Source organism: Amblyomma americanum, chromosome 2 (genome assembly GCF_052857255.1).
Source record: "Amblyomma americanum isolate KBUSLIRL-KWMA chromosome 2, ASM5285725v1, whole genome shotgun sequence".
In the NCBI taxonomy this organism is placed as follows: Eukaryota; Metazoa; Arthropoda; class Arachnida; order Ixodida; family Ixodidae; genus Amblyomma; species Amblyomma americanum.
Genome location: NC_135498.1, coordinates 88881523 through 88908492, shown reverse-complemented (window position 1 = coordinate 88908492; position 26970 = coordinate 88881523). Strand labels below are relative to the sequence as shown.

The window sequence follows — 26970 nt, the reverse complement described above, 5'->3', positions numbered from 1 at the left end:
GGCACCAACATGCACACACACACACACACACACACACACGCACGCACGACGACACGTGGCACTGAAACCTGCCTGGACGCGCTTGGCGGGAGGCGTTGCGGCAGCGATGAACGGGTCCAAATGACCGCCGCTTTGAACAAAGCCCCGGCGTCCGTTGCATCCGCGCCGGCTATACCGCGCGTTGTAGGCGAAACGTAACAGTGGGCATTCAGCTGTGCTTGGAGGCAGTGGTTGGTGGCTTGGAGGGAGGCGAGCTGCGCGCGGTCACGCAGCAGCTCTTCATAGAGGGGGTTGGCGGAGCCCTGGGAAACTAAGCCTGCCCAGCTCACCTCATTGGTGCAGCGGCCAGGTGCCTGGGCAGGTGGTCTCGGTGGGACTGGAGGTGGTGGTGGCCTGGTTCCAGTCCAGGAGCGGGACCAGGCCCCTTGGGCTTGTGAGGGGTGGACGGCTGTTTTGGTGCGGCAGGCTGCAGCACAGGAAAGGACTTCGATGTGAGCTGCGGGGCCTGGGGCTTGCGGGTAGTGGAGCGGCTGCGGTGTTGGGATGGAGCCTGGCTGATGGGAGTATGGCTGGCGTTTGCCTCGGCGGCTCGCGTAGCATCCCAGTACCTCTTTTTGACGAGGTATGGCGTGCGGAAGCGCGCCTTGCACATTTTGTCCGCCGTCAGGTGTGCTTTACCGCAGACCTTGCACTGCTGCGTGCAGGAGTGGCCCTCAGGGGGTTCGACTTGGTCGCAGCCGGGACAACGGCTTTGCTTGGGAGCCGGGCACACATCCGCACGGTGGCCGAGTGCACCGCAGTTACGGCAGTGCTCGATCTTCTTTTTGAAGAGGTAGCACCTATAAAATACAGAGGAGTAGTAGATGTGTCTTGTTCGAAGAGGATGATGATGGACTCTGTGGAGCCCATGCGTCTAAAGTCCAGGATGGGAGGGTTCCGTTCGTGACTGAGACAGGTCCTTGATGTCTTCGTATGAGTGGTCAAGAGGGACCCCGTGGACCACGCCGCAGGCGCAGTCCTCCGGTGCCGCTTGGTAGGAGTATATGTCGTAGGCGGTGCCTTTGATCATTATGGACTTGATTTCGAGGTAGCGGAATCTGCGTTGCGGGTTGGGAGTGTTGATGAGGATGAGATGTTGGAGGGTGTTGATGACTGTCGGGCTTGGCCTCTTGATGTCCGAGGCGGGCTGCTTGCAGAATGGCATCGCGAAGCACAACGCAGTTCACGGTAGGAAGGTTGAGGCCGCCACGGGGACGGAGGATGATCTTGTGGTCGTCGATGGGAAGCTTGGGGTGGCGTGGGGAAGACAGCTGGGGCGGCCGGGGCCGGCGCCCGGCCGGGGCTTGAGGCAGATTCGGAGTAACGCTGGGAGGCGATTTGCGATTAGAGCTTCGCTTGTCGTGCGCTAACTGCCAGCCGTTAGTAGAGGTAAGTTCCGAGAGTGTTATGTCTTCTCCGTCTACCACAATGGTTTCCATGCCGCCGACGCGCCAGCGGTCCGAGCGGCGTTCGTATAGGCGGCTACTGAGCCGCGAGGCTTATCCCCAGTGCAGCGGGGTGATGAAAAAAGTATGGACGTGCCTCTTAATGTGGTGATCCAAATCGGGGAAGGTTGGTATCGGCAGATTCCTGAATAGAAGTGGACCCTGATGACACTAGTTTCAGACAGCTGGAATGAGTAAATCCGGTCGTAAAGGACAGAGTTTGCGGAGCGCATGTGAAGCGCGTCCGCTCGCCTCGAAACGCAAAGGCGCCCGTCACCCGGGGCATGGACTGGATTCACTGGCTGCAGGGTCATCGCGCAGTCGGGCTCGATACATTGATAGATCGCAGCGAGTCCTCATACCATGCACTACCGGTGCTGTGGCGCAGCGTTCAAGCGATGCGGCACTATACCGCTAGTTGGCTGCTTCAGACACAGTCAACGTTGGGGCTTGTGAGACTAGCTCTGCTCTTTCCGAGCAATGCGACAAGGAATTACTCATGCAAACCTCATTATCATGTTCCCCGTCAGAATGAATCAGCCTCATTTTCATGAGCACAGCGTGAGTAGACCTGCTGTTGTGTGTCATTTTCACCTTCGCCATTTTTTATTTTGTGGAGTCATTCATCGTCCGGCGTCTCCCTCCTCTCTCCTACAAGTTGAGAGGGACGTTTAGTAGCGGCCGTGCGGCGACAGGGTATTCTCCATTAATTCCGCCTGCCACGGTTCATAAGTGAAGGCTTCGCACAGACGCCAACGCAGGCGCCGGCGGACAGTTTTCGCCTTTATAGCCCTCCCATTGGCGCCGCCTAAAGCGACAACGATGAAGGTACAACTTAAAAGCAGGAAGCGGCTAGTACCGATGTTTCTTTCTTAAGCTTGAGTTAATCTCAAACATAAGCTGCCATAATCTAGCGGCTATTTTTTTGCTTCATGACGAAGCTAATAGGAACCCCAATTGCTCTGACATACAGTTGGATTCTGCGGTTGCTTGTTTTCAGGCTCATGAGCATGCCGATCCTCCCTTGCTTACTACGGGTAATCGAGTTTGATTTCTTCTATGGAGGAGGACCTCTACACCCCGTGTGACCGCGGCCTTGAGCCGCAAAGAAGACAAAAAGGCCGCCTTGTGGTTGTGGAGGTGGTGGAAAACTTTTATGGGCAAATGCACTTACAGAAGGTTGTGCATGACCTGACCCAGAACGGGTCAGCCCTAACAATAGGTGGAGGTCCCTTGTTCGGGAGCCCAGTGGCGTCGGTCGCCGCTCGGGCTCGCCCGACCAAGGCCCGTTCGGCCTGCAGGACAGAGTAGACAGCAAGGTCGCCTCCCAGTCCTCCCGCGTTGGGTTGGGGTGACGGGGAATAGCAGGGCTGGAAGCGCAGGCCCACAGCATATAGTAAATGTCCAAAGACTTATCCGCACAGTGCGCACAGCTGCCATAAAAAAGGTCGTAGTGTTTGGTAACTGTCGGGCACAGCAAAGAATTAGTGTACTTGCAGGCAGAGCAGAAGCCGCTCCTCCGCTTTTCAACGACCTTCACACGAGCGGGTATAAATGCCATGAGCCGAGTGATAAAGTAAAACATTGCTGTTGAAGCAGTAAGCTGGTGTGAGTTCGAGTTCCTGATCGTCCGGGTCGGAGAGGAATGCCCGGTCCGAGAGCGCGCGGGCGGCGGCGCCAGCTGCTTCATTTCCCTCAAGGCCCATGTGAGCACGAGCCCAAACGATATTCCACTGAACGTGGTTCCCGGTGAAAACGCTGTTTTAGACAAGGCGATAGGCTAGGTACGGTAACCAGCCGTGACCGACGTCTCGACAGGCCCCTCGCGAGTCGTAAATAATTGTCTTGGAAGTAGGATCAGATGCAGAAAATCAGCGGCTACCTCCTCTGGGTGTGTTACTTCACGGGCTGGGAAAGTAAGGCCGTTCGATGTTTTCGATTGCTGGATGACTGCGGCCGTGTACCATCCCCCAAGGTGGAGGTCGGAGTCATCTACGTAGAATACGGCGGGTTTCGATTCATTGTGGCGGGCCAGAGCTTCCGCTCGCGCCAGGCGCCGGACGTTGTTATCCTCATAGTTCATATTCGCGGGAAGAGGGCGCACATGGAGGGCGCATCTCCACTGGCATGGAATACGTACGCGCTCTTCCATGAAAGTGGTGTGTTCGATTTGTAGTCGGACAAGGAGGCGGCGACCCGACAATGTATTCGATATACGTGTGTAATCGTTGGTCAAGTGGGCTTCCTGGGGCTTTCGAAATGTGCTCCCCATGCCAAGCACCAGGAGGTGCTGGTTTGTGGTATTCGAGGGGATGATCAAAGCGAGATTAATAATTATGTGGAGTATGACTTCGAGTGCATCCTCGGCTTGCTTCCGCAGGTGAAGGTACGGAGTTTAATGTCGAATTCGACTGGTTACCACTACTTGGGCCAGCCGCAAGACATCCTTGCATCGTAACTCCCCCTGCTTCTTAGAAATCCGGTGGACGTGCGGCCCACCTGGTGCGCCACCTTATGGAGTATGGCCAATGTCGTTCCTCACCGTCTGTGTTGATGCATTAGGAGCCTCAGTACCCGGATTATGTTATATTTAGGGATAGGAGCTGTCTCAAGAGAGAATGCAGTTTTGGCTAAGCACATTGGTGAGTGGCATATGTGCAGAAATTGTGAATTTTGGGGAGAGCATTGGAGGCCGCCCTGCAAGCATAACGGTTCACTATGGTCGCCACCTCCTGCAGGTCTGCCTCAATGTCTCCGAGGGAGCCCTGCGTGGCCCACAGGGTGATGGCATCGGCGTAGAGCGCATGCTGCACACCGGCGACAGCGCGCAACTGGGCTGTTAGGCGCATCACAGCAAGATTGCTTAACAGGGCCGAAATCACCGCACCGTGTCGTGTAGGCCTGTTTGCTAAATGAAAAGGACCATGTTGGTTTCCCTGGATTCGAATGTAAATTGTCTGTGGATCAAAAATTTCAGGGGACACTTTCGCAATCTAATGTGGGTGAGGCAAAAGCATTTCCGCGCCCAATTTGCCTGTTTATTTTATATTGGCTATTAAGTATGACTTTCCATTTTTATAAATTTTTATTTTCATTTTTGTAATTTAGTAATGTTTACTTTTATTTAGTTGGTTTAGTTTTTATTTAACTATTTATTTTTGCAATTTTTACCTTTTATTACTTTTAACTACTTAGTTTTTAGTCAAGTTATTTCTATTATTCTTTTCATTTATTTTTATTCCTATATTTTTATACATTTAACTCATTACTAACAATACCTAATTAAACAATATTGAGTAATTACTCATCTTCTATTAGTAATAGTTAAGAGTATATGGGTTATAGCAATTATGCCGTTGATGACGTCATAGTGTGACATTTCGCGGACGGACCGAGGGACGGAAATCGATGAGCCATGAAAGGCTCTCGCCAAAAAAGTGGCCGAATGCATTGAAAGAACTTTCTCCCACAGTTTCATAGAGGTGGATAAGAATGATCTCGTGGGCAGCGTCGAATGCTCTTTTCAAATCCAAGGCGAGTACGACTTTGTCATTGTGGGGCATTCGACGGGGTCGAGGACAGCCCGATCGAGATCTAGAAGGACATCCTGTGCAGATCTGTGCGGCCAAAACCCGAACACGGTGTCTACAAAGAGGTGTTAGGATTCTATGAAATCGGTCAGCCAGCCGCGTACTATCGTCCTCGTGAGTGATGTCCTAGACAGCTTATCGAATGAAGGTTACCAGGGTGGTCTTCCAGTCTATAGGAAGTGGCACTTCCCCAAGCCAGATTGAGTTAAAGTACTCTAATAGAGATAAGTATCCTGGGTTGCAGAGGTTGGCTAACAATTTGACACTAATTTTGTCCTGGCCCGAAGCAGTGCCACGTTTCATTTTAACCAGGGCTGCCCTCAGGTCATGGAGCTGGAACGGTTCATCTAGCTCAACGTTCTCAGAACCCAGATATGAGTATGCCGGCCTGTGGGATTCCTGGGTTGTGCACAAGTACTGGTCCCGGAGCTTGTGCGCCTACTGGGTTGTGTTGCCCTGAAAGCTGTGTATTACTTTTTGGGCATCTTTTGAATTTCCGTGAGTACTTGCGTTGGGTCAATTAGGGCGCGAAAGAGTGTCCACGTGTTCCGGCTAGACATTTGCCGCGCGGCCATTTTTCATTGTGCCACCCAGTTAGAGTCAACGAGTTGGGCCGCATACTCAGCCGCTCAGCAGCATACTCAGCCGCATACTTAGCTGGGTCAGTGTGGAGAGCAAGGCCCAGCGTTGACACAAGCTCCGCCAACTTGCGTGCCCGCTTCTCTTCACCTCGGTAACACCACATCCGAGCGGGAGCACTGAAATCGCCCACAGTCACGAGGGGGCCCCGACTCGCAACTCTCAGCGCGCGGCTAAAGAGGTCCGCGAATGATACATTCGGCAATTTCGGAGTGCAGCTTACATTGAGTATGTGTTAACGGTGGGTCCTGCTTGCGGAGTGGGAGGATGGTCACCATTACATAGTAGTATTCAATTTGCAGGTCTAACTCGACCTGGTTGGCTGTATAATTTGTAGGGACGCATAGGCGCGGCAAGGGGTCCTGCTGGAACGTTGTGTAATTCGTTACTGTGGCGCCTTTTCCTGGCTCTTGGAGGGCATCCACGGCTGGCAAATGCTCAATTTTTTAAAGGAACAGCCGGAGGTCGGCCCGCTTGGAATGAGACCGAAGCCCCCGACAGTTCCATTGAGCAATCAAATGGGGAAGCCGATTTGGAAAGGGGAGCACCAATGCCTAGTGTGTCCCGCCATGCTCAGATTGGCGGGTGAGTGGTGGAAGCGAGGCTGCCCACAAGCCAGTTACCAGGGGCTGACGCTAAGCACCTAGAAAGGGGCAGCTGTCTTTGTCATTGTCGACGTCATGACTCGGCGGGACAATTTGGATGGCCGACCAGATAAATCCTTTAGGGGACCGGCTCTGCTAGAAAGGCGGGGGTTAGTCGCGAAGTGTTGAGCGATCAGATAGAGGAGACAGCCTTCATTACTCCTGCGATGTGTTCCATCGCTGTCTCCAATAATGACCGGGTAGTACTCCCCTTGGATCTTAAAGGGGCATTTGATAATGTAACATGTCTGGCTAACCTAAGCCAGACCGACTGTGGACACAACAGATTCCAAAACATACGCCAATTTCTTACGGATCGTCAATCCTACATTCGCATCGAAGATACATACCCGCCGCGGTGGCTCAGTGGTTAGGGCGCTCGACTACTGATCCGGAGTTCCCGGGTTCGAACCCGACCACGGCGGCTGCGTTTTTATGGAGGAAAAACGCTAAAGCGCCCGTGTGCTGTGCGATGTCAGTGCACGTTAAAGATGCCCAGGTGGTCGAAATTATTCCGGAGCCCTCCACTACGGCACCTCTTCCTTTCTTCTTTCATTCCCTCCTTTATCCCATCCCTTACAGCGCGGTTCAGGTGTCCAACGATATATGAGACAGATACTGCGGCATTTCCTTTCCCCAAAAACCAATTGTTATCATTATTATTATTATTATTATTATTATTATTATTAATAATAATATTATTATTATTATTATTATTATTATTATTATTATTATTATTATTATTATTATTATTATTATTATTATTATTATTATTATTATTATTATTATTATTATTATTATTATTATTATTATTATTATTATTATCGAAGATACAGAGCATGGTCCTTACCCACTCGGCACGCGGAGAACACCCCACTCCCTTCCCAAGGTGCGGAACTTTCCCCGCTGCTCTTCAATCTGGATGCGATTCATCTGCCGGCCTAGCTTGGTGGTGTTGCCGGCGTGCAGCACACCCTTCCACCGATGACACCATGCTGTGGGCCACGCAGGGCGGCACAGGGGCCATTGAAACCAGCCTGCAAGGAGCGGCGACGATAGTAAACCACTAAGCACATCGCTGCAGCCTTCAATGTTCCCAAAAAAAATCGGGATTTGTGCACCTCCGCCCCTCGCCGAAGTGCACAACTAAAATCTACCTCTTTCTCGACAGTGGTCCCATACGCAAAAATGATGAAATTCGGGTACTCTGACTCTACATCCACAAACACAGATGGCCAGACACTACATTGGCCAAACTCTGTAAGCTGTGGAACCAGGTGGGCCGCATGGCCCACCGAGTTTCCGACAAACACGGGAGAGAGAGAGAGAGAGAAAGACGGAAAGGCAAGGAGGTTAACTAGGCAGCGCCCGGTATGCTACCCTACACGTGGGAAGGGGAACAGAGGGAGAGATAGAAAATGGAGAGAAGAAAGGGATATGATCACTTTTCCACGTGTCTGTTGGCCGTTACTTGTAGGGTACACACGGGACACACCGATTGTTCACAATCTTGCACTTAGTCCTGAGTCCTTCAAGAACTTTAAAAGTGTTTTCAAAGCTGTCCTGTGTAATCAAGGCTTACTCCAAGGACCCAGAATCTTGGCTTCAGTAAGGGGCCGAGGATCTAAACGGCGGAGTGTTGAAGCCAGAAGTGCACGCTCACGCTGAAACCGAGGGCAATTACAAAGAAGGTGTTCTATAGTTTCGGCGCACCCACACATTTCACACGCAGGAGAGTCTGCCAATGCGATGAAGTGGGAGTAGGCATTTGTGAACGCCACTCCCAGCCACAGGCGACAAAACAGCATAGCATCGCAGTGGGAGATGCCGGACGGAGGACTGAGTCGGAGTAAGGGGTCTAGGCGGTGCAGACGGCATGTGGAGTTGCTAGTAGAGGACCATGACGCTAAAAGCTCTCTTCGGCCAAGCATTCGCAGATGTCTTGCTGCGTCGGCTCTTGTCAACGGTATCTGGACAAGGTTGGCACTGCCGTGAGCCGCTCGAGCTGCAGCGCCAGCTTCGTCGTTTCCAACAATGCCACAGTGTCCGGGTATCCACTGGAAGACGATGTCATGACCCTCTTCCTGCGCCTGGTATTGGAGATGTCTTAATTCAGCTACTAGTTGATCGTGATCGCCATGGCGTAAAGCAGACACTGTAAGGCTGCTTTTGAGTCACAAAACACAGCCCATTCGTGGGATGTTTGTGCACCGATGTACTGCACAGTCGCACGAAGAGCCGCCAATTCTCACCCAGTGGAGGTTGTCCGATGCGAGGTTTGCTGGATAATACAGGCCTGTCTCGCAGGAATGACCACGGCGTAGGTCGAACTTGTACCTGAGACCGAACCATCTGTATACACATGAGTGCGGTCACTATATGCGGCGTGGAATAGGTAGAGTATCAACTGTTTAATGACCGGTGTCGATAACTTCGATTTTTTCGTTATGCCCGGGATTGTAAGGCGCACGCATGGCTCCCGCAGACACCACAGCGCAGAGGAAGGCCGTGCTGCCGGGGTGAACTGTGACGGGATGGACGACTGGTGGGCTGCCATAACCTTTGAAAACGCTGCGTGTGGTCTTTGATTCGCCACTGACACAAGGTGGTGTGGAATCCTTGTTAGATACCGTATATAGATCCGCAGATTTTCAGGGGTTATATACCTCGAGAGTGGGCAGTCCTGGGCGATTGCAATGGTAGCAACTGCTGAAGCGCTGCGAGGGAGATCCAGGCACGTGCGAAGTGCCTGACCTTGTATAGTTTGGAGGGCACCCAAATTCATCTTGCATGTGCTTGAAAGCACTGGTGCACTATTCCGCAAAAATCCCAAAAAGAGTGCTCTTTAGAGTTGATAGAATCGACAATGCCCATGATTTGCAACCAAGAAATCTGAGCAGGTGTGTGATAGAGATTAGTTTTTGTTTACAATGCTGCAATGCGGGCTGCATGATAAATTCCGATCTATAACAATTCCTAAAAAACGATGAGATGCACGATAGGCAATGACATGGCCGTCCATAGTCAGCGGATAACGAGTCATATTTTTGCTCGTGAATGCCACTATAGCGCACTTCTCGGCTGACACGTTCAGACCTTGCTCTCGGAGATAAGAAGTTATGGTTGCTGCCCTTCGAAGTCTTGCTCGCACCTGGAGACGCGTCACAGAGGAGGCCCAGATGCAGATGTCATTGGCATGCATAGAGATATGGACGGTATTAGGTGGGTACCACTGAAGTGTTAGATTAAACAAAGTAGGACTGAGCACTCCGCCCTGGGGCACGCCCCGGTATGTGTAATGCACGGCTGTGGAGCCATCTTCACACATAATAAACAATGTCATTTTGGTTAGATAGCTTTGGATCCACCTATACATCCGTCCACCGATTCCAACAGCCTCTAGCGCATCAAGGATGGCCTCGTGTGTCACATTATCGTATGCACCTTTGATGTCAAGAAAAAGTGCCGCGCACGTGCGTTTCTGGCGTTTCTATTGCTGTACTGTGGACACGAGATCAATGACGTTCTCTATAGAGGAGCGACCGCGTCGGAAACCCGCCATGGCATTAGGATACACGTTATTGTTCTCAAGGTACCACTCAAGACGCGCCAGAAGTATTCTTTTCATGACTTTTCCCACAAAACTGACCAAAGCTATTGCCCTCTATGATGACAGGTCGAGCGGGGATTTCCCTGGTTTTAGTAATGGTATCATACGACTGGATTTCCACTTGGGAGGGACAACTCCATCTTGGGGTGTTGTAAAGTAAGGATGCCTTGCGGCTGGCAAATGCCTTCGTGACCAGTCGAATTCTCTCTTCGACTCCTTATCTCCACCTACAGAAGCAAGAGGACAAGCCCCGTGAGGCCATCCTTCAAAAATTTATTAGGCGTCCCCTGTACTTACCCATCACTACTTCAAACAGCTGTATTATGGCCCTTGGGGTGGTGAGTACTGTTTGGGAGCTCCTGGAGGCACACATTACAAATCAGTACACGCGCTTGTCTCAAGCAGAGTCGGGTCGCCGCCTTCTTGCTCGACTCTATATCCAACATACCACTCATGGAAGACAGGCGTCGCATCCCAGGACTGTGGAGACGCGCCCTCCATGTGCGACCTCTTCGTTTCCAACATGTCACACGAAGACCTTAATAGTGGGCGCCTGGCACGAGCGGAAGCCCTAGCCCGACATTATGGCAACAGAACTGGTGCATGCAATGTGGACGCCTCCGGTCCTCACCGTGGGGATGGTACACAGCCGCGGTAGTTCAAAACTGCAGCACAGTTAACGACATCACCTTAGAAGCCCGCAGTGCAACACACGCAGAAGAGGTCGCGATTGCTCTCGAGGCACATTCCGATTTAAAATACATAATCACCGACTCTCGAACGACCTGTCGGAACGTCAAAACAAGGCTAGACTCCCTTCTTAGTCAATCTATTCTACCTAAAGTGCATACGAGATACAGACCCCGCACACCGTTACCTTATATGGGCCCTTGCTCCTCAGGGGTTGACACGAAACGAGGCAGCAGGCGCAGCCGCCCGCGCGCTCTCTCACCGGGTTGTTTCTCCTCCGCACCCGAACAGGAACCCGATTTTAATCTGGTCTATATACCTTCAAAGATATTACAACACACTGTCAGGATAGTCATAACCTAAACACCCATACCCCTCCCCCTCCCCATGAGAAGGCCTCAAGAAGGAGGATGAGAGGTTCCTTCTCAGCCTTTTAATTCATAATTGCTGAGCCCGGCAGCCCTAAAACACTTGTAACCCTCTATTAGAGGCAATTTCACGCACTCTAAAGCAGTGTCTTTGGACCTTTTCACGTGGTGTGGGCCTGCTCCTCCAAACTGGCTATTCCCCCGCCCCATCCCCAACCCAACCCTGAAGGACTGGGAGCGACCGTGGGAGGCTGCCACGACTTACAGGCCCACAAGCCTTAGTCGGGCGCACTCTGGTGGCGGCCACAGCAACTGGGGTCCCAAACTATGGACCCCCAACTAATGTTTGTAAGGACCAGTTCCTTACGAGTTGATCCAAGCATACCTCTTGTCCCTCGTATAGCCAATAAATATTTGACCACCACCTACTGACTCCCAAACTCTCTTTTTGAACGTTAAAGTTTTTCGCCACCTCGGAATTCTGTCTCAGTAGCCGAGCGCCCTAACCACTGAGCCATCGAGGCGGGTCTGCGGCGTGGCTTGTTTTGCAAATAGGTGATGGGCTGCGGCTGTCACACCAACATCCTCGGCTTTTAATGGATCGGCTACTGATCCGGAGTACCCGGGTTCAAATCGATCCGTGGAGGCAGAATTTCGATGCAGGCGAAGCGCAAAGCCACCCGTGTGTTGTGCGATGTCTGTGCACGTTAAAGATACCCAGATGGTCGAAATTATTCCGCAGCTCTCCACTGCGGCATCTCTTTCTTCGTTCACTCTCTCCTCTATCCCTTCCTTACAGAGCGGTTCAGGTGTCCACCGAGATGCGAGACAGACACTGCGCCATTTCCGTATAGCGTTTCCGTTTTGACGAGCAATGTGGCCAACGTCCAGCAGTTATTTTGGCCTTCTTAACGACTATATGCCGATAATTTGTTCAACTGTTGTGTAGTTGCATGATCCCGACAAATTCCAGGAAGTTCGATGAGAGTATTATGTACCACGATTTTTTCTTGTTAGCTGTGCAGATGTTCAGAGTTAATTTATTTCTTTTTTTGCAGCTAGATATGTTGACCTATTGATTACAAACGTTTGCACTTGCCTTAGTTGGCAGTTGCTTTGCAGTCATGCAATACTTAATATCAGCGCTAGAAGCTGGCTTACATACACTATACGTCGCCTTTATCGTTTCACACATCAAATCTCACTAGAAACGGGGTGTCTAGGAGAATAATCCATTCTTTTTTCTCTAATGCAAGATTTCCCCTAGTGTATGGCATGAAGCTAGAACTGCAAGATATGACCAACGGAAGTAAACGCGGAAAGCATCACGCGGTTGGCGACTGGAACGTTTTTAGCGTACCGGAGACGCACCAGCGGGTCCGTATACCTGTTTACCGGACCCTTTCTGCGCACGCGCAGTGGCATTGTTGGGATCAGGCGCGTGCGCAGCCGCCGTCCGGTAAACCGGTACACGTATTGTTTAGTACGTCGCCGGTACGCTAAAAACGTCCTTCGGTAAAGATGGAAAGAGAAGCCAGTCATGCTCTGAGAAAAAGTGTGCAAACAATACACAAGTCCACGTCTACAATAGCTTTATTCCTTACCCGCGGAAAAGGCCTCTTGTGTCCTTTAAAAAATTGCATCCGAGTGCCCCGGGGCATTTTACGTAGGGAAAGGAATAATTTAAACAGAGAGAATAAAGCAGCAGAGAGCAGCCAGGTGAAACGCGCAGGCCGAATTATACAAATGGTGCGACCAAAAGATTGGTTTTTGACGTGTCTATTGCACTGAAGACGAAAGCAAACCTGCGAAGAAGGTTGCTGCTTCAGTCGGTGCTATATAGCAGTTCCGACGTTAAAAGGGTACCTAAATATACTATGCAAAAAAACTACGAGGAAGTAACCTAGTAGCTTCTATAACGTCCGATCCCCTTGAAAAATTTGGTTGTCGTTCCTGTCGTTATTCAGACTTGCTTCGCCAATCAGTAACACACCAGTCGAATGTCTTCTGTAGAGACAAGGCGTCCATTACGTCGAATGTTTACCATCCACGCAGCTTTCTTTCTATGACGTCGCCCCTATTGTATTCCTTTGTTTACGTGCAGAGCTCCATGCAGTACAAACTGTACTCAAGCACTTACTTTGCAGGGCCTTGTGTTCCTCGTGGGTGCACATTGGTCTCGCTTTATCCTGTGCAGCCAAAAAGCCCGTCCCTTGCCGCCAATCTGCCCCTTGTTATAATAGGAGAGCGCTTAACTTCAAAACGGACAAAACGGACGATACAGCACGGTACACCGAGCGCATACTATCAACTGAGTTTATTTTCGATGGCGCTCAGATTTATACACACGTAATCGTGGGAAAAAACAAAAACACCGACAAAAAGCAAGAACCAGCAAAAACCCGGCTAGCATGATACCGTCCGGAAAAGGGTCGACCTTTTATCACAAGTCTTGCTTAACCGTCTTAAACTGCCAAAAACAGATATTTTTTTTCTCTTTTCGTCTAAGCAACAGACGGGTCGCTTACAACCCGCTTACGTTAATGGCAAACGAACAAGCGCAAAAGAAAGGAATGAATGATATTGGAGTTGCTATTGATAAACAGAAAGCAATTGATTGTATTTTTTTGGACTTCCAAAAGGCATTTGATGGTCTTGCGCATGATCTCCTTGTTTCTAAATTACGCAGCTACAATTTGAACCAAAGAGTCATTGTATGTATTTCTGAATACCTATCTCTACGACAGCAGTGTGTAGTTGTTGGTGGTCGCTCCTCGAACTATGGCCCTGTTACTTCAGGCGTCCCATAGGGCTCTGTTCTGGGGCGGCTTCTTTTTTTTGTTATAATAAATGATATTCATGCTGATGGTACTTCTTCATTTAGAATGTTCCCAGACGACTGCGTGATTTATAGAATTATAGATAGTGTACTTAATGTGCAAAGCCTTCAGGATGACTTAGACAAGATAGCCGTCTGGTGTAATAATTGGGACATGACTTTGAATAATGAAAAGTGTTACGCGTCACCTTTTCGAGGAAGCGCTCTTTCCCTTCTTATATATACACTATAAACCATGCGGCCTTGAAAAAATACAAAATTATATATACTTACGTGTTTATTTTACAGCTGACCTCAGGTTGTCAAAGCATTTTGATTACATTGTAAAGAAAGCTGCTGGTATTCTAGGTTTGTTAAGAAATTTCAGCCATCTTCCACAGCATCTCAAATAACAGCAATATTATACTCGCCTCCGCACGGTACTCAAATATGCGTCAGTGTGCTGGGACCCGCACAAACAAGACCTTATTGATGAATTGGAAAAAATTCAAAATAGGGCAGTCCGCTTTGTCCTTGGAAATTACTTCACGACACTCAGTATCACAGAAAGCAAAAAGAATATTCAGTGGCCAGAAGTTAAAACTCGAAGAATAAATTTGAAATTAACATTTTTACACAATTTTTTTTATTCCAAGACTGGTATAGAGGGGAAAAGATATTTGAAGCCACCTTTCTACGTGTCAAAGCGAAGGGACCATATTTTAAAGCTTTATGAATTTGCTTTTAAATGTGACGTACTCCGATATTCGTTTTTTATACGTACAGTCCGCGAATGGAATGCCTTGCTGCCACATATTGTTAATCTTGTAGAATATAAAGCTTTTTTGCACGCGTTAAGTGCATGATTTCTTGTTTTGCGAATGTGAGAGTGCCCCCCTTCTGTAATGCCGAAAGGCGATGCAGGTACCAAATAAACAAATAAACAACAGACCCTTTCGTTGCCCTATGTGCATGCCTTATCGCACAGACTGAAAAAAGTGGCTGAAAGGCGTGAAGTGCCTGTCGGATTTTCTGCGCCTCAAAAACTTGAAAGCCTGTGGGCAAAAGTAAACGCTGGCAAAAAAGATGCGCACTATGAGTGGTCTTGCGGTGTTCGGCACAAGAACAAGTTTGTAAAATGCGTGGAAGGAGCTGTCTACAAAGTTCCACTGTCATGTGGCACGTCCTACGTTAGCCAGACGGGAAGGTGTCTAAGTTAGAGGCTGTGAGATTGCAACTACAACCAATCTCCGGTCATCGCACCTGGTAACCTTGCAACACACTGAAATAGGCCCAAGTGTCAACGCTTGTTGTAAAGCACAACGGTTCGTCTCAAATCGAAGCACAAGGTCATGAGAGAGTTGTGGGAGGGTTTTTGTATGGCTTCAAGCAAAAACGTCGGGATTGTACGTAAGCGACCCGTCTGTGGCTTTGACCAAAAAAGAAAAACTGTTTTTTGGCAGCTTAAGGTGGTTAAGCCTGCCTTGTGCGAAAAGGTCGAGCCCCTTTCGTACGGTGTCATGCTAGCTGGGTTTTATGCTGGTTTTGGTTTTTGTCTGTGTTTTCTTTTTTTCCTTGACAGGAGTGTATAAATATGAGCTTTTCGAAAATAAACTCAGTTGGTAGTATGCGTCGGTTTCTCGTGTTGTATCATCCGTTCTGTCCGTTGGGAACTTAAGCGCACCCCTATAATAATGAACGACCAACAATATTTTTTTAAAGCCCTGTACACTTGGAATGGCAAAAAGGGCCTTCCCTAATTCCTCCCGGTTGGTGCACTCGAAGGTGCAGCAACACGGTAAATTCCTCTGTTGACCGTGCGTTATCAGGCTTTTTCTAAATGCTAAGCACGACACAACATGCTCCGCAGCACGCCGCGCAAGCCGTCTTCCAGCTGAGGCACTGGCGCCCGGAAAGCCACTGGCGTGGCCACGTGACCGCAAGGAGCGAATCAGAGGCGCGGTGACGCCTCTAGCACCAACTATCACCATCTGTGAGCACGCAATAGTCGGCAGCGCCTAACTGATTGGGAATGTTGTCATTTTTAACACAGCCATAAGTGAAGACCAAGTGAAATGATGTGCGAAGATGTTGATATAGATGGCGTGCACTTCCTACACGCTGTAGGATTTTACAAAAATTTGGGGGACAGTTAAGTTCTGCCTGAAGGACATGACGCGGCAGTGTTGGTGCTGTTTTGCTACATTCATACTTAATTAGCACCTCTTTCGAACTGCTGACACTCATTAGCATACTTCATTAATCTGCTGTATCATGTGATACGTGACATGACGCACAAGGGCCTGCTTTAATCAAGTCAAGCAAATGTTCCTCAGCGGCGTAGCGTGCCTGACTCGCAACCCAAGGTCATGGGTTCGTTTTCAACAACGTGGCTACATTTTTTTCTTCAGCGTAATTAAGTGACATCATTTTAGGTCGCAATGACTTTTCAGTGATGCTACAACATCACCATCACAATTTAAGCCATGTTGTAATCAATCGTATTCCACTGCTCAACGTGTGACGCACAACCGTTTTCGACCAATCCAGAATTAGTGTCACAAGGCGCACGGTTTTCTTCCGAACTTTATCTGTAACGCTGTCACGTTAAAACGCTTCCTACGCTCGCCCCGAAGACGTTTGACGCCCGTTGGTAATCACGGGGGCATAACAACAGCCAACATTCGTGCGGTAATTTTTAATGCGCGCAAACTAGCAGTTCTGCCGAATTCTTGGCTTCGAAAGGTTACATGGCTTCTTTTTGGAAAACGCAGGCCTGACTAATTTACTCGGTCAGCTGCCATTTGACACAAGGGGCTCAGAACATTCACACATAAGTGTTATGTAAAAACAAAACAAATGGCGCTGCTCTTTAACACTGCGCCGTAATAGAAGTATTAGGTTTGCCGTAATCGCGCCAGATTTACGACTTTGGCAAACATGCAAGCAACTTTTTTAGACACTGCATCATTTCCCCGCCGCGGCTAGTATAAGGAACATATAATCGCCGTTCAGTTTCAGTTGTCTGCCCGTATCAGTCTGTGCCAGAGTTTGCTACATATGACCGCTTTACTCCCGCGGTTACAGAGCTTAAATAATGGTCGCTTTGTTAGCATACAGCGACAGATAGAGCGTCAAAAGCTTTCGCCGGGCAGCTGCCACACAGAGCCACAGGCCAGTTATCATATCGTATAGGGATGAATGCGTGGCTGGGCTCTCAGGAGGGTTTCACATGTGCTAAACCTACGCTTGCCCTTCAATATCTGACGGCTGCCCGTAAACTCAGAGAAATTCCGCAGAAACTTTGCCTTCTTAAGAAATTTTAGTCAGTGGTATTTACACAACCACTAATAAGAAAAACTGCAAGCAGCACTTGATTTCCTGCAAGCAATTTTATTTCTTCTAATCAATATTGAAACACTTCAGCAATTACTGCGTAATCAGTTGCTGTGTGCCGAGGAGTTTTGTTTAATGTTCGCTAATATTACGTACCATGCACACCATTTTATTTCTTCTGTTTGTGCTTATTTTGAGGCTTTCCGAAAGTTTGTATGCCTGCTATTTCACAGACCGGCACGTAAATGCGATACCTATATGTACCCGCTTCAACCCATACAGTAAGGAAACAGGACAGTATCTTCCGAAGCACAATTTTATTTTCATTTATTGTAGTCTATGCGGCGACCGAAGTAAGAGAAGCCTCGATGGATATCTTATAACGGAAACAGCTAAAGACAGCAGACAATTGCGCAATGAAAACAAACCCTCCCGTTTAGTGGCCAGGAGGAGTTATCCAGTATACTGGGAATTTCTGGCATACCACAATTGTCTTATTTCTTCTACAGACTCCTCTCTCACATGTACCAAGAGGGCAGTAGAATTTAATATAGTTTGGCATCCTCTTAATGACACGAAGTGGAACATCCTGAAACGAGAACACTATATTAGGAAATGAAAAATCGGGTGTTCTGTTCCAAACATTTTCAATATAAAGAATTTTCATAATGCATTCGTATGAAATATGCCAAGGGTTATTGACACGAGGAAAACATGAGGGAATGTTTTTGTATTTATTGTTGCCAGTGTTGACGGAAGTGACAAATTCAGAGTGTAATCATTTTTTGATCAAACATGTTTAAAGAGAAACTACAAGCAAAGGGAGGACTAGATGCTGGCAGTTCGATCTGAACCCATGATCTCCGCATGTCCTCTACGTTGATCTACCAGGTAAGCTACTACGGTGGCTGTCCAAACCTTCTAGTTTGCTTCAGCCGTTCCCTTAGCTTCCGCTCCCGCAAAGGTTTACAGTTCGTAGCCGTTTTGTGGCTCGCGCAATTCTATGTGACGGTCCAAGATATTATTTCGTGGTGCCCACAATTTCGCGGTCATTTTAACAAAGTGGCATCACAAGAACGCCCCGTAGTGAGAGAAACTGGACCAGCCCGTAGTACCAGTTCTGCTTACTGGCGCGCTTTGAGATTTTAGATAAAAATGCCAGTTTCAGAAACGGTTAGCACTAAATTAAAAAAGAAAAGACGAGCACATTCCGTCGAAATTAAAAAAAGACTATTGAAATCACTAGCGCATGAAGAACACTGCGCTTTTCATAGCATGCCCTCCATGTTTTCCTAAAAGCACAAAATTTCTTTTAGCATTCCCTGTCCGCGTAATTTACTTCTGTTATCCAAGCGGTCTTGCAAATTGCGATTGATTGTTTCTCACATCAACAGAAATGCCTAACCTAAATGCGACATATTTTTACCCCTGCTATTTTCTATATCCCTTCAATACCATCCATTTCTGTACTGTGCAATAAGAAAGTGGGAAACCTGCTCACCCTTTGAATTGTCTAATTTTAAAGTCAAGAATGGTTAAATCATAATATAAGTCTAAGTGCTTCTCTTTTGTAGCTAATCCTCATGTTATCAGTTCAATAAAATTGGCCGATGTATTCTCTAAGCTGAACTGCACTGTTAAAAAAAGCCACTTACAAGACATTCTGTTCCATTTTTCAGGCGCTGTCTGCTTCCGTCGATGCATTCAATCTTGCAACCACTGTTAAGCTACACGTAAGAGAGGTCGTTTTAGAAGTGCTGAATTCAAAAGAGCATATTCTCATGTGCCTGAACAGTAAAGGTAATCGGTCTCTTGTAACGTGGAATTAATCTAGTAATGTTGTAGCTGATGTGCAAATGGCCGCAAATCAAGACCTCTTTATAGAAGCAAGAGGCTCAATGAACTATGGGCCGGCACTAATGTTTGAATTCCTGCTTACGCTATCATTGGGACGAGTTGGGCGCACAATACAGAAGAACACAAAGCCAATGAAGGCGGAATGAGCGCAAAACACTCTTTCGCAAAACACTCTTTCCGTCTTCATCTCTTTCCTTTGTTCGTCTTTCCGCTGTGCGCAAATGAATCTTAACACTAGCCATGCACCAACTCTACCGGCAAGAAATTCTTCCAAACTACAACTTTAGGCGTGTAACGAAATTCTTTCCCTCAAGTGATTCATATTTAAACCACTGCAAGAAAAAACATCGGAGGATACACGTACTCGCTATTCGAAAATAGTGAATTGGTTGATGAAGAGACGCGTTAGGCGAAGAGTAAATGTACAACACGGTACATGCGTGGTTTCATGTTGTCTTTGTATCCTGATATCGGTGTCTGTCCAGTTCTTTATTGAAACGTATACCAGTCATTTAAGTTCAACTACCACTTAACATGTATTTCTACATTTATGTTCAACTACCACATTATATGTATTTTAAATAACCAGCTGCAACATTAACCTTCAAATATTCATTCGCTCTTTAATGTTCTTTGGGTCCTGCCGCAGTTTCCTAAACCTAGTCAGTGAAAAATCATTACATGGCTAAAAATTAAACTCTCAGCCTGCCGCATACGTCCAATCAAAGACCAGGAGTTGTGACATACGGGGCCTTTCGTTGCCTTCAGACCAGGAATGAGGCACGGCTCTGAGAATAAAAACGGAAAGAATAAAACGCAGAAAGAACGGACGGGAGTTACATTATATTCCAGCAAAAAAACGCTCTGGAGGTGCAAACATTGCTGCGACCAAACACATTCGTTCTTGCTCTGGTGTTTCCAGGAAGAAAATTATTCATAAACAGCGAGGTTGGGGTTCGCGAATAATAAAGGTCAGCAGTTCTATGTCGCGCCGCTTGTAATTGATCTGAGCACAACATCGGAAATGCATCCGGATGGTAACAGCAACTATTTGATCTTATTCCTCTTGGATTGCATCAGCGGTCCTGTTTTTCCATGCATTCGTTTGTTTCTCGCGTTCCGGTCGACGCGTCTGTGTGCCTCCAGAGCATCATTACGCATCTACTGCGCCGCATATCCTGTGCCGCAAGATATCATCATTGATTTGTTGATTGACTGATTGATTGATTGATTGATTGATTGATTGATTGATTGATTGATTGATTGATTGATTGATTGATTGATTGATTGATTGATTGATTGACCCGTCACCTCAGACAAAATTCATTTGGTATAATGGAGGTAGTTTCCGTATAACTAACTTAGGCTATTAGAGCAAAGTGATACACAGGAAGTGGTCGAGAAAAAATGTTGGGCATGCAGCCGCAAATCACATCTCGGGGTGGCGAGAAGATATAAGAACTCTTTTCTTTCTTTCTCTATTTTTGTTTTCGGCAACACTTACCTTTCTTGTCGTATACACCGTAATTGGCCAGCACATGGTATTCTGCCAATAAATAACAAACAGTGGACAATTAATTACAAGTAACGAAAAATTATATTATTTGATTAACAAAACAAAGTTAGTCAGAAGCGTTTATCTGCATAATGCGCCCACCTTCCGATCGCCATTCTAGAATCCATGCAAGTAGCACACTTACGTTTTAGTGTTTACTTTACGGCGCATTGTGCAAAATTGCATTCATTCCAAAGTCGCAGCTTTTTGTTAGGGTTGGCCACCCCTAACCCGGACTTATTTCTTTCGATCGAATCTTCAAAAGGTTGACATTGTAAGTTTGGTGTAGATTACGTTAAATATCCAACAGAGTAAAGTATAAGTCACGACGCTGTGAACATAGTGGCATGTGCTTCAACATACATTGCCTTGAAGGCTATGTTCGCTATTTTAATTTATACCTCTGCTACACTGGCGTTTCAAATGCCTTCGAACCGAATGTCATTCGGCTCGACTGCCGAACTTCCACTCCTACACGAAGTTTTTCAACGGCATTCGGTTGAGATGGCATTCGAGTCGACGGAGCTCCACGGAGACATTACAAAATTTGGAATGTCTTCGAAAGCGAACATAGCCCGAACCGACCAATAGGCGTCGCCGCCGTCATCGCTTCGCCCCGCCCACAGCCGCGCGACTGCTTTCGGCTCTGTGGCTGCTCATCTCGAAACCCGCTGCTAGCTTCTTCTTGCTGTTTGTTTAACAAATTTCTCCTCTTCTGTCTAAGTAAGTGCTTGCAGATAATAGTTCACCAATGAACATTTAGCGCGTGAGCATGAAATTTCCCCAAGAGTGCGCCGACCGGGACGGTTGGTTGCACTCATACTGTTGTTTACATCGCTGCGTACCAACAGCTAGCGTTCGTTTGCATGATATAAAACGCATTCTGCGCTTTAGTTCTATTAAATAATTTCTTTTCATTTGTACCCGTTGTGCCCGTGCTTGCTAACGCAGCGCGACAATCTGTGGGAAGCGCCGATACGATCGCTCGCCTGAGAAACACTTCAGAGCCGGGTTGCTGACATCGCGTACGACCGGCGCTTGTCGGTAACTGTCCCGACTTCTTCCGGCGTGACCAGTAGTTTTTTTAACCTACTTTATCCAGAAATATGATTGGGGATCTTCGTGCTATCTGAAACGCGTAACTTGTTATCCACAAAATAGCAACGGCAACGACTGCTGCTGGCCGTAAAGCAGTGCTCGTTGGTCTGGATAACACCGGCGCTTCCCGTTCATTGTATGCGCACCCTGCGATGTGAGCTATAGTTGATTTAAGATCATTGTTGTCAAAACTACACTCGTTGATCATTTGCATTCGCTTAAACTTGTGATTTCGCTGTTCACAATCGCCGAATTCACAGACGTAACCCTGCGGACTCGCTAGGCCTAGTCGTCGCGGAAGGGAAGGGGGTCACCGTCGATTAAAATTAATTTGGCAAGCACTTATCGGTGGTGAGTGTTCAAGTGTGCACATGTGAAATATACCCGCTCGTTTCGCTTATTTTCAATGCGGATAAGGTAGAAGCGCAAATATATTCACACCGTCTACTCATCAGCGTGTTTTCGCTCAGCCGCCGGCCTGTCGAGGGCATGAAGGCTGACAGTCCGCCGATCGAATTCGTCGGTGTCGTTGGCTTAGAAAACTTGTCCCACTACAATCATATGCTGCTGTTGACCGTGGCAGTGTCGTTGTCGCACCAGTGTGACCGCAGTGACCACCACCATCGTCATCGTCGTTGAACACTGAAAACGAGCTGAGCAAATCTCAAATGCCTTCGGAAAGTGTCGTGCAGCATCGCGGGAGACCGAGGAGTCCGAATGTCATTCCAAGTCTCGAATGCCATTCGACTCAGATGTCATTCGAACGTGCCCGTGTAGCACAGGTATTAGCTTTATAGCCTCAAGTATACAACATCGAATGCATTTTGCTTAATGGCAAAATGATGACATTGTTAATTCACCAAAGCATTGATTAACAGCGAGCAGTAACTTTACACCGCCCCAAATTGTGCATGCACACAAAGGTGTACAAAGCGCGCTGATGACACTCGGCTGTACTTATGTTTCCCGCCACGGGGCGCTCTTTTGTTCCATTAAAGTTCTCCTCCTCCGCCTCCCGCCACGGGGCATATAGCCGCGCTTAGCAATGCGGATGAGTATTTCCGAGTCAGTAGCGTTTGCATGCAAAGTGTCTTGGCTTTCTTTTTTTACAGTATTAAATACAAGGTCCGACAGAAAGATATGCCCTTGCACCGAACTAACGCCCTTTCAGGAACTGTTGAGAACGTTCAATCTGCCGAAACAGAAAACAAATTTACAAAACCTGACTATTTAACTGTAGCTACCTTTCGTTATGTTAGCATTAATACTTTTTTGTTTTCTTAGTTTCTATCTATAAGGAATGTGACATTCCCCAAGAAGAATAAAGGAATACAAAAAGTTACATGATGCCCACCTAGCCGCGTTGTATCGACGATTTACTGATGGCATTACAGTTTCGAAAAACCGGATCAAAGCAGAAAAGCCGCCGAGAGAAGATTTATTGCTGTTCAAACGCACTATAGCAGTGAGAGCAGAGGAGACCGCACCACAGAAAAGCCTGCCGAGCTCTTCCCGACGTGGTGCACTTTACGCGAGAGCACAGCCGCCCCAGTGGGTCCCTTCGCTGGACTGAAGTTTTCACCACTACATTTTGTTCATTTATCTTATCTCTTTATGAAGGGTAATGACTCAGAGGCACACTGCCCGACATTTTACCTCCCTAGCCTCATGTTTCTCCTCTCCACTACGCTAGAATGTCCTGCCATCAGTTCCTCCTCGCTACATAGTAGCAGACTTTTCGCGGCTCCCTCCGCCGCGTCGCACCTACTCACACTCGACAATGCAAGTCAACTGACCGTCCGAAAAAAAGAAGATAAAGAGACCAAATAAAATTTAAATGTCTTTGCGAACAACTAGCGAGGAGCCCCTGACTTTACGCAAACATTATGTTGAGGCGACATCAACTATACATCAGGTTTTTGGTCAAGCACGTCTTGCAAAATACGTTGCCACTGTACCTATAGACCGGACATTAATTAGAACCGCTGGAAAAGCGCTGTCCGCTAAGAAATTCAAACAACCCTGGTGAAGTCCGGTTAGCAGAATTCACATGGCCAGGCCTCTTCATATTTTTCTCTACTCGCTTTTCCAGTGTTGGCCTTAATTTTTGCTTTCCTCCATTTTCCTATTTTTGCTTTGCTGTTCGAAAGACTTGCGATCAATGAAAAATAATTATCTCTCTGCAAACCGATCAGTTAACGTTCATCATAATTTGCAACTTCCCTTGGCGCGGTCGTGATGAAGGGGCGCCAATTAATTTTGTTGCACGTGTTCGGTCAGGATCCCATTAGTTTTATGTACAATGGAGCCGCTCCCCCTCACCCCACTCTCCTCGCCACACCTCCCTCCCAAGGCTCCAGCAATTGCATCTGTCCGCCGCCGTGTCTCCGCAGTGGCTCCGTGGTTACGGCGCTCGGCTGGTGAGCCGGAGGACCAGGGTCCTATCCCCGCCGCTGCGTCCACGTTTCGATGGCGGCGAAACGCAAAAAGGCGCCTGTGTGCTGAGCGATGTCAGCGCATTAAATAATCCTGAGCCGTCCACTAAGGTGTTCCCCATAGCGCACGTGTCGCTTGGAGGCGTTAAACTGGAAAATTTTAAATTTGAAATTACAACAATGTCATACTCGTCACAATACCCACATGCCCTGATTCTCTCTCCTCCAATGTTGCTGCACCTTGCCATCAAACAAACCTCACACGTTCTCAACCTTGCTGACACCCCTTCAACTTTCTCCTCTGCTTTTCTCCCTGTCCTTCTACAGTTAAAAGAATGGGAGCTTAAAAGCTGCACTGTAAAACAATTGGCGGTCTTCCCTCAAAACACCCGGTTGATATATTACCTAGAAGATCGATGCGTTAGTTTTTGCTATGGTTAGTTTGTCCCCGCTGGCCCTTCGTCCGATCACGATGTCTTTGGTGGGCGATGCATTTCCGGACCGCACTGCGAATATTATGAACAAGCTGGATGGGTGCGCCATGTTCGAGACGACGGTCGCTAATTTAGGCACCTGATCTCGCTACCTATTTGGCACTTTATACTCAGAGCAGCCTAAAGCGATGGACGTTTTTATGACGAGGTCTACCTACCTCACATGCCAAGTTCTTTTCTGTTCGTTGGCTCAAGTTATCGCAATAAATCGTACGTGTTCCTCGTAAGCGGGCTTTTTTGTTCTTACAATCCTGCCTATGCTCCCTACCATGATATTCAATTGAGGTGCTGCGTAAGGGCGCTTTTAGCGCGCACACCCTCCGAAACCGACGGTCGCAGCCGACCTCCAAACTAAATCCGCTTCTGGGTGTCGGCGCGAGGGCGCCAAACCATCCATGACCAAGTTGAAGGAGCGCCCTGCGAAGGCATCATCGAGCCATCGAGGAGCTCCCGGATTGTAGTACTCCGCCTTTACGTCGATTACTGTAGATTGAGCGGCTTTCACGCAGCCACGACACGTTTCACTGGACCGACGACGACACTAATTATTTAATGTGGACGGATTTTGTGATCGGCTGCTAGGAAGTCTAAGTTCGCTGAAGCCGCCCTAGCAACACAAGCTCCCTAACGCAGGATAGTTTATTCGAGTTTCAGGTTATGGCAGTTCGACTTCGCACAGCACCTGCAACACATGTCCAACATTCTCGACCGAAAATTTTGAAAACTCGAAAATACCAAAATACTTTAAAGGAATTATTGAAGGTAATGGTTCATTCTTCTTATGTGCAGCAAAATCCTTCTTTTAAAGCGTTTCCGTCAATCGCATCCAACAGTTATGACTGCTATAGAAAATCAACGGGGAACGTTTTGACGCTAGCAAAAACGTTAATAGAAAACGAATGCGAGACTACCGTCGGCTGATCAGCGGATATATTGATTGTTGTAGTGACATTTTACATTCTGGTTCCAGAATTGTTGGGTATATTTCAGCGAGTTATGCCCACAGTGTTAGCGGTATTAAAGTGTAATATTTTCCCGGTGTGCTAGATGCCGTCATTGCGCTCGAAATTGTGACGACATACTCCAGAGGCTGCAGGCTTTATTTGAAGCCATCAAGTCTTCTAGACTCGCTCAAAACGGAGACAAGGGCCGCTTCGCCCACGAGGCGCTCCTCTTTCTCCATCATATCATCAACAAGGATGGTGTACGCCAGACCCTTGGAAGAAAGCTTCTTTACGCCAATTCCCGCCGCCTCAGGACAAGAAAGCCCACCGCAGATATCAGGGGCCGTGTGCGTATTACTGACAGTTTGTTTAAATCCTGTATCATACCCAATCCTGTGACACAGCTGACCAAAGCAGCCGTGTCATCCAAATGGTTGGTGTCGCCAACGGAAGCCGTCTAGAAAGTTTTGCGCTTCTATATACAGGATACAAGAGAGCAGTCGTTGATCCAAGGCAAGATCATGTATATATCTCACTGTTTCTTTTTAATTGCTCAGTATTGCTGCTTAAATTTCAAAAGGAAACAGAGCTTGTTAGCAGTTGGAGTGATAACCATGACATACGCATGCCGCACGCGGTATTTTACAGCTGACCCGCCGCTGTGTAGTGGACTGTTCTGCTTTGGTCAATTTTTCGTTTTAGCCTTACGCACCGCACCCATGCAAACAAGCAGATGTCGTAAGCAGGACCCGCTCAGACGGTACATTTATAACGGAACGCCAGTTTAGGCTGTAGTCCGGCCTCTCTGCAGGCCCGGCTACTGCGCGCACGCGCGGTCACGTGGTCGGGTGTCGGATTTTGCTGACCTGAGATTTCCTGAGTTAAGGTGTTACGCAACGTTTAGATATATGCTGTGTTACGGCAATGATGGCGTGATTTAGTCGCCATCTTGAAATCTGAGAGCGGAAAGAGAAACAGACGCGAAACGAGCAAATGTAAGGAGATAGAGCTAAAGCTCTTACGAATAACAGTTGGAACTTACCGCACAGTACAAATAAGGCTAAAATATAGCCGATGGCTCCTGCATCCATGCTGGCCTAGTACTCGTACCGGCGCACTATGCTCGTCGGAAGGTGTGTCCCTTAAATATACATATACGCCATAGCAACAGTTAAATAAAAATAACATACCTAAAATTTCCTAGCATTGTTGCTGAATCGATGCTCCAGTCGAGTGCGAAAAAGTGAAGCTACAACACAAAAAATCACCTCGTGAAAGGTGATGTGTCAAATAGAAACCTACAATGTGGGCGCTATTTCGGATCAGTTACGAAGTGCGCGGAACAAAAAGAGCCCAAAACCCTTTGGGCAGATAAAGACTGTGGAAAGATATGAAAGAGGTGAGTTTA

The 26970-nt window shown here is 47.7% G+C and overlaps 1 protein-coding gene across 2 annotated transcripts; it reads right to left on the bottom strand.

Annotated features, from left to right (window-relative positions):
* Positions 1-17481: 17481 nt before the first annotated feature.
* LOC144121586 (evasin P546-like) lies at positions 17482-26713 on the bottom strand. 2 transcript variants are annotated; one of them, XM_077654873.1, is made up of 5 exons: positions 26605-26713; positions 20541-20582; positions 19784-19824; positions 18835-18906; positions 17482-17768 (listed from the first exon to the last, which is right to left on the bottom strand). In XM_077654873.1, the coding sequence occupies exons 1-5, from the start codon at positions 26651-26653 to the stop codon at positions 17616-17618; spliced, it is 357 nt and encodes a 118-aa protein (XP_077510999.1). In that variant the 5' UTR covers positions 26654-26713; the 3' UTR covers positions 17482-17615. The 2 variants fall into 2 exon arrangements, 1 of the variants encoding a protein (XP_077510999.1); XR_013312644.1 differs by lacking the exon at positions 19784-19824.
* Positions 26714-26970: the final 257 nt, after the last annotated feature.